This window comes from Corvus kubaryi, unplaced genomic scaffold (genome assembly GCF_017639235.1).
Source record: "Corvus kubaryi isolate FWS band 111438036 unplaced genomic scaffold, C.kubaryi_AGA036_p1.0 66, whole genome shotgun sequence".
Lineage (NCBI taxonomy): Eukaryota > Metazoa > Chordata > Aves > Passeriformes > Corvidae > Corvus > Corvus kubaryi.
This window is the reverse complement of record NW_024582054.1, coordinates 14,253,430-14,270,691: the sequence shown is the minus strand read 5'-3', so window position 1 is coordinate 14,270,691 and position 17,262 is coordinate 14,253,430. Positions and strand designations below refer to the sequence as shown.

Here is a 17,262-nt window from a genome sequence, read left to right as displayed (position 1 = left end):
TTATACTGACTGTGGCCATTCACCCTATAAAATTTCTGATAGGATAACTAGAGTTTTTGGCAGGTACTAAAGTGTGGGAGGCAGTTTGGAACTGTATGTTAAGTGCATTAGCTGAATGTTTGTGCTGGAGGATCAGCAAAAAAATCACTGACATTAATAATGGAAATGTCATCTTTTAAGTTTCAGAGATAAATATCCAAGAGATGAACTGGGTAGTTCACCCCTCCACAGACTTTTCTTTCAGCCTCTGGAAACACAAAGATCACTGCATTAGTGACACTCAAGTCATGTTTTCACAGTTTCACTGCAAAACAGAAGGCCAGAAACATAATTTTTCAAAGCATTCTGGAACATAATCTGTCCATATATTCCATTACAGCCCTATCACAAATTACTCTGAGCCATGGGTAGTATGGATTTATCAAGACTATGCTCTACTTGCCAATAGGTCTGCACCAATGAAAAATTGATTGGGCTCTCATTTGCTGAGAACTTAACAGCAGATAAACCTGTTTGAATTAATTAGCCACTAAGGAATGATGAAGATTTGATTCTGTAACTCTCAGTGATTTTCTATCAGATACTTTCACCTCTACTCATTGACTTCACTATGCAGCTGATTCGTAAGTCTCAGCTATGTCTTTCTGGACTAAGAGCTTTTCTGCAAGACCAAAGAAAAATGTAAAGAATGTCCTGGCCCTTTATTACAGGCCAAGCTTAAACAACAGAGCATCTTGAGCCAAAGCCTAAAGCAAAAAGGTACCATTTTAGCCAAGGTGCTTTTTTTTTCTCCCCTAGCCACATTTAAGGGGTCTTCCAACTCTATGAAACTCAGCCTTGCTCCCTTCTGTTTAGTCTTTATAATCCTAGGGGGTATAAATTCCCTTCACAGCTGAACCCAGATTGTTACCTAAGAACCACTACATGCAGAGGAGGCAGCTGTGTTTCTTCTCGATGAGAAAGTTTTTCCCCTGCCAGTTCTTGAAAAAGATGAAAGCATCCCAGCATGCCCACCCCCACTTTCATGGTCTTTGGCACTGTCACTCACCTGTGGAATATGTCCCTGGCTCAGAGGATGCAGCACTGTGAAGGCTGTTCTGGAATCCGTTCAGTTGCTTTTCAGTGGAAGTCACCCTAAGAGGTAAAACCATAAAATTAGACAGATGTAAGAAGTGATACAGCAAGGAAGAGTAAAAGTCTCAAACAAAAAAAAAGAGAATTCCTCTAGTTTACATAATCTCACTGGGATTGTAACCATGAAGCTGTGCCTGAACATGGTATGAAAAAGGCAGTGACAACAACTGACTCCACAGAAGCAGAGCAAGACAAATGAACAGTCAAGCCACCAACACTTAATTGTCTCACGTGCCTTGGAAGCTGATTCTGGAGAATAAAGAAGATAGTAAATTGTATTGGACCACCAACATACATCTCAACTAGTAATGCTGTGGTCATCTAAGTCCAATGATTTGAATTAAAGTGATTTAGCAACTGTTGCACAGAAATACACATGCTGTCAAAACATGCTAAATTCAAGAGTTAAGTCTTTGCAAACTGCCTCAGCAGAGAGAGCTCATTTAGCCAAGACTTCTCACTTATCTTGGAAACTGAGACACATGGGATGCATCTAATTTTCAGAAATCCAGTGCCGTTCCTCAAGCAGACACCTTATACAAATCCTTCTGCATTCATCTCAGCACTTGAGTTACAGCAAAACTATGTTTTGTAGACTATAACTGCACTTACTCTAATTTACAAAGTTTCATTACCAAATGAAATGTACCATGTTCTCCTACATAAAAATTGGGTCAACTCACAAGGGAAGGGCAAGCCATACAGCTGCAAGCATCTATTCTGTCCTTAAAAATCTATACAATTATCCATCTATTCCTGGTTTGTCCTCTCCTCCCTTATTCTTCCTTGCTTTTCTTCCTTCCTGCCCAACTCATTTCTAATCACTCCAGACTTCTGTGTGTACACTCGTCTCTGCCAGAGTCCTCCTTCACTCATTCAGCTCTGCATTGTTACAGTTGCTGTCAGCTCTTCCCCACAAGAGCACCATAATCTCCAGTCCCCATGGGATGCCCTAACAACTAACAGACTGTTATTCACTGTTTAAATTATAATTCGCTGTTTAAACGTGCAGATTCTATGGTTTTATCTGAAACCTTCTGCTTCCAGATTTCAAGGTCAGCAAGTTGCCAGTAACCCAGGTGTTCCTGACAACTAAAAGGTCTCAGGGATTCCTGAATTTTATCTCAGTTGGATTTCAGTGAAATAAATTGGAGTCCATACATGAAGGGAAAGGGGTGCAGATACATTTACATACCACAACCCCTTACTTCAGTCAGCCTTAACTGGAAATGCTATTGTCAAATGAGGTGCCTCTTTCTATGTTTATTGTCTCTTGGAGAGAATTCTGTATCTGTACTTATGGGGGTTTTTGTGCTGATACTGCATGGTCCTTCTGGGAGCTGAGAATCCAGATAGATCTTTATGCTTCTTACATAGAGGTTCCAGTCTCATAACTAGCTTGCCCACTTTGTTAACACAGCACAACTGACAGCCAAATTCAGCTCACCCTTCTGCAGGTAGAATGCAAGTCGAAAAAGTAATCAAGAATGCCATCAAGTACAACAACAAAAAAGCAAAACAGGGAATAGTCACACTTCTATCTTATTGTTCAGAGAATTTCTTTACCTCTACAGACTTGCCCTTCTTCTCTGCCTGCCCACAGTGTACCTTGATTCTTGCAGTTTCAACAGTCACCTCATTCTGAGAGCTCATTCTCAGCTCTGCTCCTGGGATCTCCCACCACGCTAACCTCACTCCCTCGTACTCTTTGTGCTGTCCTGAAGGAAGCTTCAGTGCCAGAACATATTCTCTGTTTAAACTGAGTTAATCCCTTTCCACTTTCTTCCTCCTTGGGTTGGCTGAAATCCTACTGCCTTTTCTCAGTTTCCTACTTTTAATGCCTGTGTTGTTTTTGCTTCCACTTCTCCAATGTAATCCATTGTTATGTTCTCCATTTCTTCTTCGATATTAACAAAATCACTATCCCAACCGTCCCCTCCGTTCAAATATCTGTCATTGCTCTTTTCTATCTCCTATATAGCTAACTTCTCCTTGAAACTGATACTGCCTTCCTTAATTTAGGTACTAGACCAGCACTAAGCTGCCCAGCCTTGGACTGCAAATTCTGTTCCATAGGTGAAAGAGAAATACTTTTTTGACTGAATTTTCAACACCTTTGTTTTAACAACCTGTTTCTTGGATGCTACAGATGCATCTAAATGTCCAGTGGAACCAGACAGATCTGACACTAACACATTCACATCACCAAAAGCCCAGGTTTGACAAGAGGACAGCAACAAATGTAAAGACCCAGAGCCAGGGAGGCTTGCTCCTCTTTGTTGTTCTTGGACAGGGTACCCCTGCATGCATATCTGTGTGTATGATCTGAGGCTAGCCAAGGGCTACGAGCGACAGGTCTAGTGAGCCCAGCTGTGTCAGGGTGTTAAATCACGGCATGTCTCTCAGATGCACTGCTTTCACTGCCAAAAATGTCCAAGGGTCAGGCAGCCTGATTAACCCAGATATTCAGGAGCTGAAAAAACAAGCGTGCTGCAGTACAGCAGCAGCAAAACAGTCAAAGGGGTTCCAGGAACCGTTACGTGTGTGTTCTGCTGCCTGTCCTCTCTTCACTCAACTTATGTGTGTGATGTACCCAGCCCACTTAAGACACTTCACACACGGGCAAGACATGATACAAAACAGAACCATAGTGTTTTACAGGCCTTGCTCTGTGATCATCATCTACTTTTGGCACATTTGCTAGGCTTGGCCAGTGCATCCAAGAAAAGCTGGCTACTTCTTTGTCAAATTGCAGACAGGACTCCTCCCCACTCTGGGATAGATTTCCTGAACCCTGGAGAAATGCATCCCCTCTACCCTATTTCTGTTCTAGTTACGATAGAGAAGAACTCTGGCTCTTCTATTGCTGGCACCATGTAAAACAAGAGAGAACAAGTTAGAAGGATTTTTGTGCTGTGGTGGTGGGACTTGAAAGGAATATTTATTTCAAAAGGCTTCCTTAATAGAGTTGTTATGACATTTACAGAGATGTTCAGTACAAGAAATTATGCCATGCTGATCAATATCCCCAATAGTTTGTAATGTTCCAGTAAACTTGGTGATCTTCTCGGTCTCTCTTTGATAACATCTCAAACAATATGCTCCTTCTCGCTACCTAGCATTTCCTCTCCTTATATACAGTGGTCTAATATTGACAGATGAATTTTTCTGAGACATTTTCTTTGACTGATGCTTCTGTTCACAGGTTGTTCAAAGCCTTGTTCTTCTTGATGCCGTCACAAAGAGAAGGTTTCTGAAAAGCTACTATGTGAATGATAGCACAGAAATGTGTATTTATTATGACTGAGTCATTCCTAAAAGCAGAAAGATATTTTATCTACCACCTGTACCAGTGGTGAATAGTTGAGCTAATATATTTTTCTACTTTACATGTTGTCATCTGTAATGTGAAGATTCCATACACCAAATACTGCTTCCAGTGACATCTGCTTCATTCCATAGCTTATGAATATTGTATCTGTGATGTCTATCTCAAAATATCAGCAGGTCTCTTCATGGTTCACAGACCTGTCAATAGTAGTGGCAACATGAGGAGTGGGAAAGGCCCAGTCTGACTGGGAAAGAAAAAAGAGCTTGTTGTGTCAGCTGTTCAAAAACTACCTGTTAGTGATACGAGCACATTTAACCAAAATGATGGAATCTTGTGAGACCATTTTATGGGACTATATTTCAGCATAGAGCTGCATACTAAACCATTTCTCCCAGTTACTCTTTTTCCACACCTTAATATAGGCCCCAGTTTTCCACTCTGTTAGTTTAAGCAAGGAGTCTGCTTTGGACACAATCCATTATAAAGTCAACCTACCACCTTTTACAAAAACAAGAGAAGCCAGGAATTGAAAATACAAGCCTGAATTGTCTGGCTGTTCCATTACTTTTTCCTTTATGTTTCAACCAGGGAAGTGTCCAAGTTACTAGATAGTTTTTGAATTAGTCAGTAATGTTCATCTTTAGCATCTCATTCTGTTTGTAGTTGAGTTTTCTACTTCTTGTTCCTTCCTATTCTGGAAGCCACGTGTGCTGGCTGGGAGAGAATTGATAAAGCATGCAAGGAGGAGATAGGTCAAAGAGACAAAGTTGATTTTAGTTTTTTCATCATAGTCCTGTCCCTGGAGAAATTCTAGAAACAACTTTTAAAATATGATCTTTATTAAGATGTGAAACAAAGGCCAGTGAAAGAGAAAACAGAAATAAGGTCTGGCTTACTAAAATATATGGGGGGAGAAAAAGAGACATGGGAGCTTTAACAAGAGAATGGGATGAGTTTCAGTGAGTCCTGTAGAAATAATACATAGACCTAAGATCCGCTTTGAGGAAAGAGATCAGGAACACAGCCAAGAAGTATTAGGGGGTGAGAGAAGGCAGCAAATCAAAAGTGACCTGACAGACAAATGAAGTAGCCAAGATGATGTTATGGAGAGGGATATTTGCCATGTCATAACCTAAGGATATGGTAGTCTCACACCAGAAAAGTGCAGTTTTGGATGCCACAGTCCAAGCACTCTGACAAACTGAAGAAAATACAGTAAATTCAAGACAATTAAGGACTTGGCAGGTAGAACTACTATCTGAGGTTAACAAAACCTCAACAAGTCTAAGCAAAATTAGGTTATTCCAAAAAGTAAAGGATATTCAGAAGATGCAAAGTATTTATATGAGAAAGTGTTTAGGGTTCAGGAAGGCGGAACAAGGTACAACAGGCTGAAACAAAGGAAAAATTCAGATAGGACATCAGGAGAAACTAGCTGATAGAAAGCTTGTCTAGATTCTTAAATAGACTTTTATAGCACACAGGAGAGTTTCTACCACTGGAATTTTTTGAAAGCAGACTACACGATGTGTCCGAGAATACTTTGCACAAAATTATCAGGGACTGTAGAAAACAGGCTGGTGCATGCAAGACATCTTTTTCTTCTCTAGTCTATATTCCTTTGACAGAGAGACTTTTCTCCATTCACTCCCCTCTGTAGATGTGTATCTGGTCTTCTCCTGACAACAACGAATGGCTTAAATTAGTCTGAGACATAGCAGTTTTTAAATGATCAGCTCTCAGTATGCTGGAAATATAGCTAAGCACTGCTGTTTTCCATGTAAGTGAAAAAATGTAACTGCAAGATCCCATGAATGGCAAGAATGGGTTTGGAGCCTTGTGCTGGAGACTGAAAGGCAACTTGGAAAATATTTCCGGAGCGGCTCCTTGCAGCCTTCAATACTTGGATTAGTTTTCTGAAATTCTGAAGGAATCTTTTGCTTTTTTTCCCCCTTCTGTGCATTTTTGGTGCTGAACTTTTTCCGGTTTTCCCACACTCCTGCCTGTCACAGAGCAGAAACCACAAAAATGCAGCAAAGTAAAGTCTGTCCAAGGAGCTGCAATTCCATCTCACAAGGATAAACATTTCCTTTGCCAAGAAGTGAGCACAGCACACCGGCATCTTCAAATACACATCCCTGCTGCCCAGCAGAGAATCCCACTGACACAGCCTGTCACCTGTACTAGCAAGAGCCACCCAACATGAAAGAAATCAGATAGCAAACCTACCATAACATACCTGCCAGACCTGATGCTCACATCTGCATTTGCTGAGTTGACAAAATTTACTAACATCTTGTTTTCTTTTTAAATAGTTTTGGGGGATTAATTCTGTGTGCTATCTCTTAAGATAGCAAGAGTACAGGGAGCAAATACACAAACTTCCCCAAAGTAGTTCTGTCCAAGTTCCTTAAATATGCCCTGCAGTTCCAGATTTGATTCACACACACTGACTGCATCTTCATAAGGTGTCTTTCATCAGTAATCTAAAACTAAAACTTCTCTCTTTAAACAGGAAGTGAAAACAGGATCAGGAAACCTCACAGGAGCTTGCTCTGAAAGCTTTACAACTCTTCTGGCTGTAGAGTAAGCACAAGGAAGGAGGATACGAAAGCAATTTTTCAGGATCAAACAAGTCTGAGGATATATGAGGAAAAACCTGATGAAGGATTTAGACTAAAGCAGCTCTGCCATTTAAGAGGAGATAAACAGAGTTGAGGAAGCTGAAAACCCAGAAGTGTTGCTCACATTTTCTCATAATGCACAAAAGAGAAGACATAGCAAGGAATAGAAAGGAAGGAAACAAGGAAACTTACAATCAGTAAGCAACATTTCATGGTGAATATTTTTGTTTGCTTTTAAAGATAACACTTGTTTTTAAAGATAACTGTCAAATCCATCCACTTACCTTAGAATAGCAAGCACTATATAACTAAACGCTTACTAAAAGTTAAAAGAAGGATTTCTACAGTTAATGAGAAAAGCTATCATTACATCAGGCACAATATAAACATTTCAAATGAAACAAACACTTGTGCTTGAAGGCCTAAATCCAACATTGTGTGTTAAATTTATGCGAAAACTCGGCTCAAGGGCAGATTATCTTGTTAAAGGTATTGGATTGCTTTGTTGCTTTGTTTTGGCTTTTATTTTGGCACCCTCTTCTGATCCACCAGATTCTAATCCACCCATCAAAGATTAGACAAAGGGAGTGACTCAAGTGCTTAAACATAGATGTACCACAATTGCTGCCTTCAAGTTACTTGAGACATCTGCATGGGACTGACGGATACAACACAAGAGCTACAGAAGACCTGTACGCATCTGGAACAGCAGCTGGAGGTCAGGTGGAATAACCCTGGGCATCTAAAATGCCACTAGCAACCTGTATTTACATTACTGAATCCCACTCATGGATCAATCTGACAGTTCCTATGTCCTTACCTTTGTATGACGTTAGTTACCTTCCATACCCTTGTGAAACGCACAACTGCAACACAGCGCAATGCTTATTTCAGTATGTACACCTCAGGTTATTCTGAGATTTATCCTGGACAGCACAGCCAAAAAGATCTGTCAGAGTTAGATGTAGACAGTTTCTTCTCCAATTTTCATTTTCAGGGAAACCAGTGCCAACTCCCCATAGTGGATGGAAGAGATAAAACTTACTTGGAAATCCTCTGGGCTGCAGCCTTTCTGATCACTGCCTGTCTGTGGTTTGTTGGAGGCTTTGGAACCAGCTGAGGAGCTGTACTCTGGGATGGCATCACTTTGTGCAAACTGGTTGCCTTATGGATACTAGAAGTGGCACTTGATGTCTTGCGGGCATCAGAGCCAGCTGGCATAGATATATGACTGGTGCTGGATTGTGAGTAGTTGGCAAAAACAGCCTGGGGAAAGAAAGAAAAAAAGAAAAAAATCCCATAGTAATTGCTGATTACCTCTGTGAACCTTGCTGAGAATGCTGATGGAGGTGGGTGACATTTTTGTGAGGGATAATATCTGCCTGGTGAAGGCAACCCCAGGACTCGAAGGAAAGTCCCACACATAAAGAGTTAAGCTGTTAAGTCAGTGAAGTAGTTTTTAGAGCTGAATTTTATGCCCTTGGAAGCCAGGACTAGCTTCTAGGAAGGCAGACAACCTCACTACTGCCACAGAATTCTACTATTCTGGATTAAAAACAAGAGGCCCAATCCTCAACCTAATTTTGCAGTGGGCTTCCATCCACAAAGAAGTAAAGATTTTATTACACTGACTTTCTGCATTATCTTGCTATATTATTCTTTATGTGGGAGGTGGGATTGAGACAGTTCTAGGAAAGAGAAAGGTTATAGGGAAGATGATACAGTGCCACTTATTTGATCTAACTGTGTAGGTGCTTGGAAAAACAGAAAACCTTTAGGGTATTTTCTTCTGAAAAAGGAACTCTAAGTCCACCACTGACGAAAAGGAAATCCCCAGTAATATCAGGGAACAGAAAATATTTCTATTCCTATAGCATGTGGGAGAGTAAGCATGTTGGAGATTTGACACAAGGAACAAAAGGATCTGCATGTTATGAGACACTGGAGAACTGAGCAGTGGACTGGCAAAGCAGGGAGTGGAGAATGTTTCCCCTATGGGAGTTTTGCAGACTGCTAAACTCTCTTCAGAAAGGAGCAACCTGCTGGGAGTTGTGTTCTGTCTTTCCTCGAAGTCAGTCAGATTCCCAGCACAGAGGCAATACTGTAACCTTGTAATTTGGCATCTAGAGGTCAGTGATAGGAGATAAGGGGAAGAGCTGAGCCCTCAGTGTGACCCTGGGAGCAGCGCCCTTCACTGAGTTTGTCCTCAGTTTCTCCTTGGGTGGAAAATACACAAAGCCACAGCAAATGGGCTCCAGGCTCCAGAGAAAACCACAGTCTGGCTGAGTCTCAGCACACAGACAGGAAAAGCCCCTCTCCCCCGCAATTCTCTGGCAAATGGCAGAGCAGTGGTGTGTGGGAAGGCGTTTCTGACAGGCAGAGCTCTAGGGAGAAAAGGAAGTGCAGGAGCCAAAACAGGCCTGTTTCCTAACTAGAGCTCACTGACAACATGCCCTTGAGTTCCCAATCCTTCTTAACCTCTCCCTTCCCTGAAGCTCTGCCTTGATTGCAGCTTCCAGATTTTGAATTAGGAAGCTAGTACAAGTGTAGAAGTCTGGAAAACAGCAGTCACACCCCACCTCTCCCCACAAAAACAAACTAAAATGGAATTTGGTTTAGTCTCTTGCATCTCAGAGCCTGGCACATCCTAGGGTTGGGATGAACACCCTCAAGTCACTGCACCCATTTCTTATTCAGCAGTGACATTTCACTGTGAAATTGTATTATCCATCTTTCTTCTAAGTTCTTTCGATATTTTGCATTTTTCCTGTAAGTTCTTTTCCTTGTTACAAAAATCACTAGATCCTGGAGTCCACAACACATATAGTCATAACCCTTTCCCTGTGTTAATATGCACTGGCAAGGAGGCCCATGACTCTGAAGAAACAGCAAGCATGGATGCCCTAACAAAGACTGATAGGCAAAAACTGTGCTGAAACCAGTCTAAGGAAAGGTCATGGATATTTTTCTTGAGGTTATAGGCTTCCGAAAAGGCCTTTGTCTCCACACTGTGCTGAGATTCTGGCTGTCTTCCAGGCAAGGATGGGGAGGCTGGAAGCTGACAAGGACCACGGCTTCTGGATTCGCCTACAAAGTATACTGCCCTGCTGTGAACTCCATGGGGACAGGACAGGAAACCAGGAGAAGCTACTGTGTGAATAAAGAGGACAGCTGGGGAGAGCAGAGCCTGACCACACAAAGGAAGGGTTGGGAAGAGTTTTTAGCACATCCAAAACATAGGAGACAGACCTTATCCCTCAGGATTCTGAAGACAAAGGGTCTAGGGAGAGCAGAAGCCTAGACAAACCCTGACGGATGCAGTCCTAAAGCAGGTAGCACCAACTATTTCTGCTTCAAGTGAAAAATTCTCAATCACAGTTCCCAGGCTGGCAGATTTAACTTGATGTTGAGGAGGTATTTGCTACCCTAACAAGTCTCTAGGGCTACAAATCTGAAAAATACTAAAAAAGCTTTAAGACGTTTTAGCTAAAATTTCTGTAAATTATTAGTGAGTCAATTCTTGCGCACAATTTTCTGGGGAGGCAGGACAGCATTAACTCTGTCTTGCCCATGAAGAAAGTTAGCACTGACAGAGAAAGTGCTTTCCTCTAGGTCACAGACTGAAGCAGTATCTCCTTGCTTCCACATCTACAACAGGAACACTATATACAAAGTATTATCTGTACAAAAAAAGAGTCGTTTTTAATTAGAAAATCTCAATGTGTACATCTTGTCAGTAAGGACAATGAACGTCTAAGAGTTTTAGTCAGTAGCAGCTAAGTTTCGGCTGTTAGTAATTAAAAGCAGAGAGGTAGTGTAGTACTTTGAAGAAAAGCAGATATATTAATCGTCTTCAAAAACAGAAAGAATGTTCCTGGCACTTACCATCCCTGTATCTAACACCCATCCCTAGCACAGTAATGGAACAAATGTTGCAAGCAAAAACATGTTCATTGTGTGACCAGAGGAGGTAATGAAGCTCATTTCCTGCGAATCCGTCTTACAGCATCTAATATAAAGCATACCCCAAATTATGCCTCCGTTCATGGGTCTGGGCATTCTTGTGTTGACTTTGTGCTGTCTAATTAGGAGTGGTCTCATGCTGCAGCCTTTGCCTTAATGGGAACAGTAGTTGAACCCCCTTCCCAGATATATGGCTCTTGACTTTAATGACATTTGTATGAAACATAGCTGTGAGATCCCACAGTCATTCACATTCAACTGGATCAGCAAGTCTGAAAAAGATGAGAGACTCAACGGTGTATGAGAACTGACAGATGCACACACACATGTATTGCATAAAGATTCGTGCAGCTAGCTCCAAATCCCTGGCACTGTAAACTGAGATGTTTATAAGCAATAAAAAATAACAAGGTTTTAAGTTTAAAAAAAAAAAAAAGAAAGCAAACCCAACAAAATACAACCCACCAGTTTTAGAAAAGCAATTGTGTTTCAGATAACATTGCAAAAATACAGAGAATTAACAGTCTTGGAAGACCTTTCCAGTCATATAAATTGCTTAGTGGAAATTCTTTAGAACACATACTAATGCATTCAGTTAAATCAGTTTGGATACAACAATCCGTTGAATTGTAAACTCACAACGAGGTGATAAAGAGCAGGCTCAAAATGTACCATAGTGTTAAACTGCACTAAGAGGAGTATCTTGGGGTCCTAAAGAAGAGCAAGCTCATGGTATGCACAGACTGTCCTGAACCATGTCCTCCTTGGTAAATTCTTCAGAGCAAGAAAAAAATATACTAAATTCAGTTGACTTGGTACCTTCTGTTTTATTTCTCTCTCGGTACTGCAAGTTCTCTGGGGCAAGGATTGGGCTGTATCATTGTATTGGAAAGATAGTTAATACATCTGGGCGTTCCCATAATTCTAATAATAGTGACAGGAGCACAAACATGGGGACAAAATTTCAGCTGGTATAAATCAGCTCAGACTACTGCTTTCAGAATGGTTGTTCTGTTTTACTTACACTGAGACTTTGACTCATCAGTATCACAAGACTCAAATATGAAAAATGGCAGTTAGCACATTTAGTGGGAAAACAATCTGAGGGAGAAAGCTGCAAAACAAAAATGAACAAGAAACTGAAGGAAAAGAGATACTGCAAATCTGACAGCAGTTCAATATATAACAGTCTAGAAAACAGTTTAATGATGTTCAAGGCTGCATTCAAAGAGGCCCTGTATCCTCAGGCAGGAATAATATAGTTCTAGGAATACGAGGAATATTATTCACAGTACTCAGCATTTCCAGTCAGATCTAAATAAATGGTAAGGACGTCAGAAGAGAATCACAAGTATTAAAAAACAAAAATTTGCTGAACTTCATCAAATGAGGAATATTTCAGAGGATATACAATTTTTAAATGACTGAGAGTTATTTAAGATTAAATTAGCCTAATGTTCTACAGCATAAAATCTACTTAAATTTGTGATTGAAAATGGGATCACATAACTGCCCACACAACTCATTAACATGATTCATGTCTTGTTTAACATGAGCCTTTTTGATGTAAGCAGGACTGACGGGGATCATTCCACCATACAATTGTACTTCCCTTGTTTTAATTTAGCTTTTTTCCCATGTGAAATGTTTGGCATAAAATTTTAAACCCAGTAAACGCTAGGCTAAGCAGACAGAACATAGCCACACAAAGAAGGAACATCCCTAATAGCTATTGGAATCTTTCCAGAACAGGAAACAATTAGAGAATGAACAATGATGGTATATTAACTGTCTTGCCAACTGCAGCAGTGATAATAACATCTAGGTCATAATGTGTCACGTGAAGTCTCCTTTAAACATTAAAAATACTGCTATAAGACTGTTTTTCTTGTCTTCTGGTTTGATTTTGTAATTCTTATTCCTTGATTTTACCGATATCAGATTTAAGCTTCTTGTCTCTATGTTCAAACTCTTCCCCTTATTATTTTTGTTCTCTTTTCTCATGGTCTGTACTGTCTCTGTTCCTGCTCCATATCACTCCTCCTATTTGTTTGTTAGATTCTCATCCAGTCAGTCTGGTGGGTTTTTTTTGTCCAAGCAACGAAGTACCTATTCTGGCATCAAAGGTCTACTTCTACCGTACTACACTGTGTGAACTAACTTCTGCATACAATGAGTGAAAACTGTTCGTTATTATTCCTCTTCCTCCACCCACATGCTATTTGCTATTCTGCAGATTGTTAAATGCCTGGAGAAATCATCATCATTCTTAAGTGTCTGGAAAGTGCTCAACCAAGAGTGGGTGCTGCAACAAAGCACACAACAAGCCTTCATGTTAACACACATGATAAAACAGCTCTACTGCATGGTAGATGGAGGGATTCTTATGACACAAATACTTGACCAGAAAAGCCCATGCTTTCCAGTGCATCCATCTCATCCCCAACATATTGAATTGGTTAATGTACAGGAGAAGCATTTGCTGTGTTATTAATTATGGTGCTTCTGTTACTTGATCACATATATACAATCATACATGTAACCAGTCCCTTTGCCAGAGACAGAAGGAAAGACTTGCATCCAGTCATGTTGCATGGTCACGCCACACTCAGGGTGTGCCTCAAGATATATTAATTAATATATGTACTTCAGCTGCTGACAAATGGCTAGTCTGCCTTCTAACCACAACAAGAACCTAAATAATCAGATGAAACAGTCTTGGAGATATCCTGCATGCATTCCCCAAAACAGAGAGATGATGACGCTCTTCCAAGTGATAGGCCTTCAATCTTGGCGGATATATTTCTTCTGCTCAGGGGAGACTGACAAATTTGAATGTGGCAGACAAGACAACAAAGGATGGAGATCTCAGTACATGGGAAGGAAGAGATAGGAAACAGCAGGCAATGGGAGATAGGTAGCATAGGTGACATTGACAAGGAAATGTGGTAAAGCCACACAGGCTAGGATAAGCTACATGAACTCTAGCTTAAAAGGGAGGACAAATGAGGGTCAGTATGAAAGGGTGGTGCAGAAGTCAAAGCAGTGTAGGCGGGAAGACGCAGGTCAGAGAATGCATAAGCAGCAGAAAAGAGAAGGCAGTTCTTAGAAAGGCCAAGTTAAAGGACTGAAGTCTGAGAAGCTAACTAGCAGAAGGAAGAGGTCAGTGACAGAAAACTAGACAGGGTGCAGGGGAAGATGAGGGTAATGCTGTGACTGGCAGAGGGGGCATCAGAGGAGCCATGCAACTGTGATTGAAAGAGGAGAGATGGCTGGCTCCATACAACGCCTTGGACAGGAAGCGTCCAAGAGACAATCATTTTATTAAGGTAACATTTTATTCATGACAGAAAGTCTGAAGGCCCCCATATTCACCAAGTATCTTTCCCCATTAATGTCAAATTCAGTGCAGCCTAAGCCCTGCAGCATGGCAATAGCCTCAATACAGCAACTCTAAAATGCTTGGCTCAGAAGGAGAAAGGAGGGAGAGAAAGGAGGGGGAAATTTGTGGGGGTGAGAGGAGGTTTAACAAAGAATCATTTTAACAGAAACTCCTGAGTAATGGCTCTGCCCCAGGCCAAGAATAACATCAGCTCAATGTCAGCAGTTAGAAGAGGGCTCAGCCAAGCCCCATGGCCAGGTCCAGCCTCTTCACAGGCACAAGCCAGTTTACGGCCCTTTCCCGAGCTCGTGAGCAGCCACATCTGCCTGCCCAGAGCCCCGTGGACAGAGATGAAAGGAAGACCTCCTGCATGGAGTGGGAGTGAGAAGACTGTAGGTGAGAGAAGTTGAGGATGAAAATTACATGGCTAAGTAAGGGCCTTGAAAGAAGGAGAGCGTGGAGCAAAAAGCAGAAGGGCCTCTCCTTCAAGATGCTCCCAGAAAAGGATGAGGGCAATTTGCCCATAACCTATTCTCAAGGACCCTGACTAATGACTCATCTGCTTCACAGGAGGGAGAGTGGGAGTTCAGACCTCCATGTCTGAACAGGTCTGTTCATGGGAGTCCAGTCATGCCAGACTGTGAACAAACAGCTCCTTGCTACTGGAGACCAAGCTGTTTAGAATGAAAGGCTTCATTCCTTTTAGCAGGGAAGCCTTCTGGACATCACTCAGAATATATCTCTCTCCCCATAATAACAAAGTAAGGTAACAAGTGTATCAATTTAGTCATTATAACCTTGAAAGATTCCCCAGGCAGAATGGAAATGCTGTTCCACAGTGGTCCACCTTTGGCATCTAGGTGTCATCCAGAACATCAGTAATACAAGCCCTTTCTCGTATTTCCTCCAGCTCTTTAAGATGTTAAGAGTAATGGAAGAAGCTATTGCGAACCACAGCATGAAAATGCTAACAAAATCACTGCAGGTAATACTAGTTTTGTTGCAACCCACTTTAAGAGCAACTTCCTTCACAAAATCTGTGCCTTATGTACTGTCTCTGGGTTTTTCTGCACATCTAAGACTTAGTCAGCACTGCTACATCCCAGGCATGTTTTTCTCTTAGTTACCTGTTGCCGTGCTTGGTTTTGCTCCAACAGCTGTCTTGACTGAAGTTTCTGCTGCTGAAGCTGCTGCACAGCAAACTGAAGGTGATAGTTGGGATGTGCCAGAGGACCCCGTGTAACCTTGTTGTAGACACTGTTCTCCATCTCTCCTTCCAAGGCAAAATGATGATTCTCTAGCGCCCTGAGGAAAGAAGAGCCGTCATGTTTTCACCACTCTGCATACAAGGACTCCTGTCTATGAGGCACTGCATCTTACAAAAAAATCTCTTAATATTTAGCCAGCTATGAATTTGCACTATGTGGCTTTAGCAAGCACAACACCTGCTAGAGGTGCCATGTGCCAACTGCTTCCTGCTAAGGCCTTTCTTGAATTCCAGGCTGGAACTATATTGCTAGACATTCTCTTGAGGAGAAAAGAGGAGAGGAGAATAAAAACTCTAAACTGGATCATTTCTGTGGCTGACTAGCATTGAAGACAGGCAAGAATAGCAGCAGGAAAAAGACTGATTCCCATCACTACTGAGATAATTATTTGGATTTGTAGAGACTTTAATACAGTAATGCAAGGCTTACACTAAGCACATACATGCTGCAGTGGCAATGGAATAGAAACAGACACGCAGTACAACATCCAGAGAGGACGTACAACATCCAGAGAGGACGAAGGACTGGCTGGGTGAGGTTGCTACTGGGATACATACTGACTCCATACAGTTACAATCCAAAAGGCCTGGGGGGAGTGAGATAGGCTCATTACTTTCATCCTCACAGCAATGCAATCCTTTCCCAAAGGACAAAAGGCCTCCTGCAAAGAGGCAGGAGCTCTTACAACCCAGGCTTACATGGTAGGAGTTCAGCTGTGGCCTGCAACATGATAAGTACCAACAGAAGCTCACTGGCTTGCTTTGAAGTTTGTAAGCCTTGGCAAGAAGGCAGCACCAACACACTTCTACACAAGACTGAGGGGCTTTGCAGAGAGCAGGTGGCAGACTGACAGGGCCACGAGGTGTCCTGAAGAGGCTACAATGGCTCAGCAATTCACACATTCTGTGCTCACAAGACAGATGCTGTAAGACCCACTGAATCCTGACACTCTGGGTAATATAACCTTCAAGCCTCAATGCCTGAGCTTCCCAAGTGTCTGTTGATCTCTGTCACATTTCTCTCAGCCACTACTTCCAAATATTTCCTTTGGATTCCCAGGGCAGACTTCCCTTTTATTTCCTATCCACATCATACGTAACTGGGACATAAAAGATAATTGGTGTCTTTCATGCCACAATTTGGCGTGTAGGTCATGGTTTTGGCAAGCAAGTTAAGTGCAATCTCTTTGCCTCAGGAACCTATCAAAACTTGCAACCTAGACTCTTTAAACACATCACAGCTTGCCTTGAATGTGTTGCTCCTTCCCCCAAAAACTTTGTCATTGCAAACACTTAAAATATTCAGAAATAAAATAATTCGGTCAAACACTCTTTAAGCTATTCATTCAAGTTATATTATTAATTCTAGAAACTAACGTCTGTTCCAACTCCTCCCATATCTACCTCCAGTTCAGAACCTGCAATACATAAAATTAATCCTTTGATCCAAAAGAATGCTTATGAGGCTAAGGATCAAGTGATCATTTCTAAAATGTAACAGTCAAGAGACAAAACTGATATAAACGAAAAAACTCCACTAAAACTGGACCTGCCAATAGCC

At 41.5% G+C, this 17,262-nt stretch overlaps 1 protein-coding gene across 12 annotated transcripts in view; it reads right to left on the bottom strand.

Annotated features, from left to right (window-relative positions):
* TTLL5 (tubulin tyrosine ligase like 5) overlaps nucleotides 1-17,262 on the bottom strand; it is a 127,038-nt gene that overhangs the window by 9,248 nt on the left and 100,528 nt on the right. For 9 of the 12 annotated variants that reach the window (XR_006019430.1, XM_042047997.1, XM_042048007.1 and 6 more), the window contains 3 exons: nucleotides 15,562-15,739; nucleotides 8,135-8,355; nucleotides 1,049-1,134 (listed from right to left, as the gene is read on the bottom strand). Coding sequence is in view for 11 of the 12 variants with exons in the window: in XM_042047997.1 (XP_041903931.1) it covers nucleotides 1,049-1,134; nucleotides 8,135-8,355; nucleotides 15,562-15,739 (485 nt within the window). In the remaining variant the exon portion in view is untranslated. Of the gene's footprint in view, nucleotides 1-1,048; nucleotides 1,135-8,134; nucleotides 8,356-11,300; nucleotides 11,325-12,034; nucleotides 12,167-15,561; nucleotides 15,740-17,262 lie in introns of those variants that run through there. The other 3 variants (XM_042048003.1, XM_042048002.1, XM_042048008.1) reach the window with 3 other exon arrangements.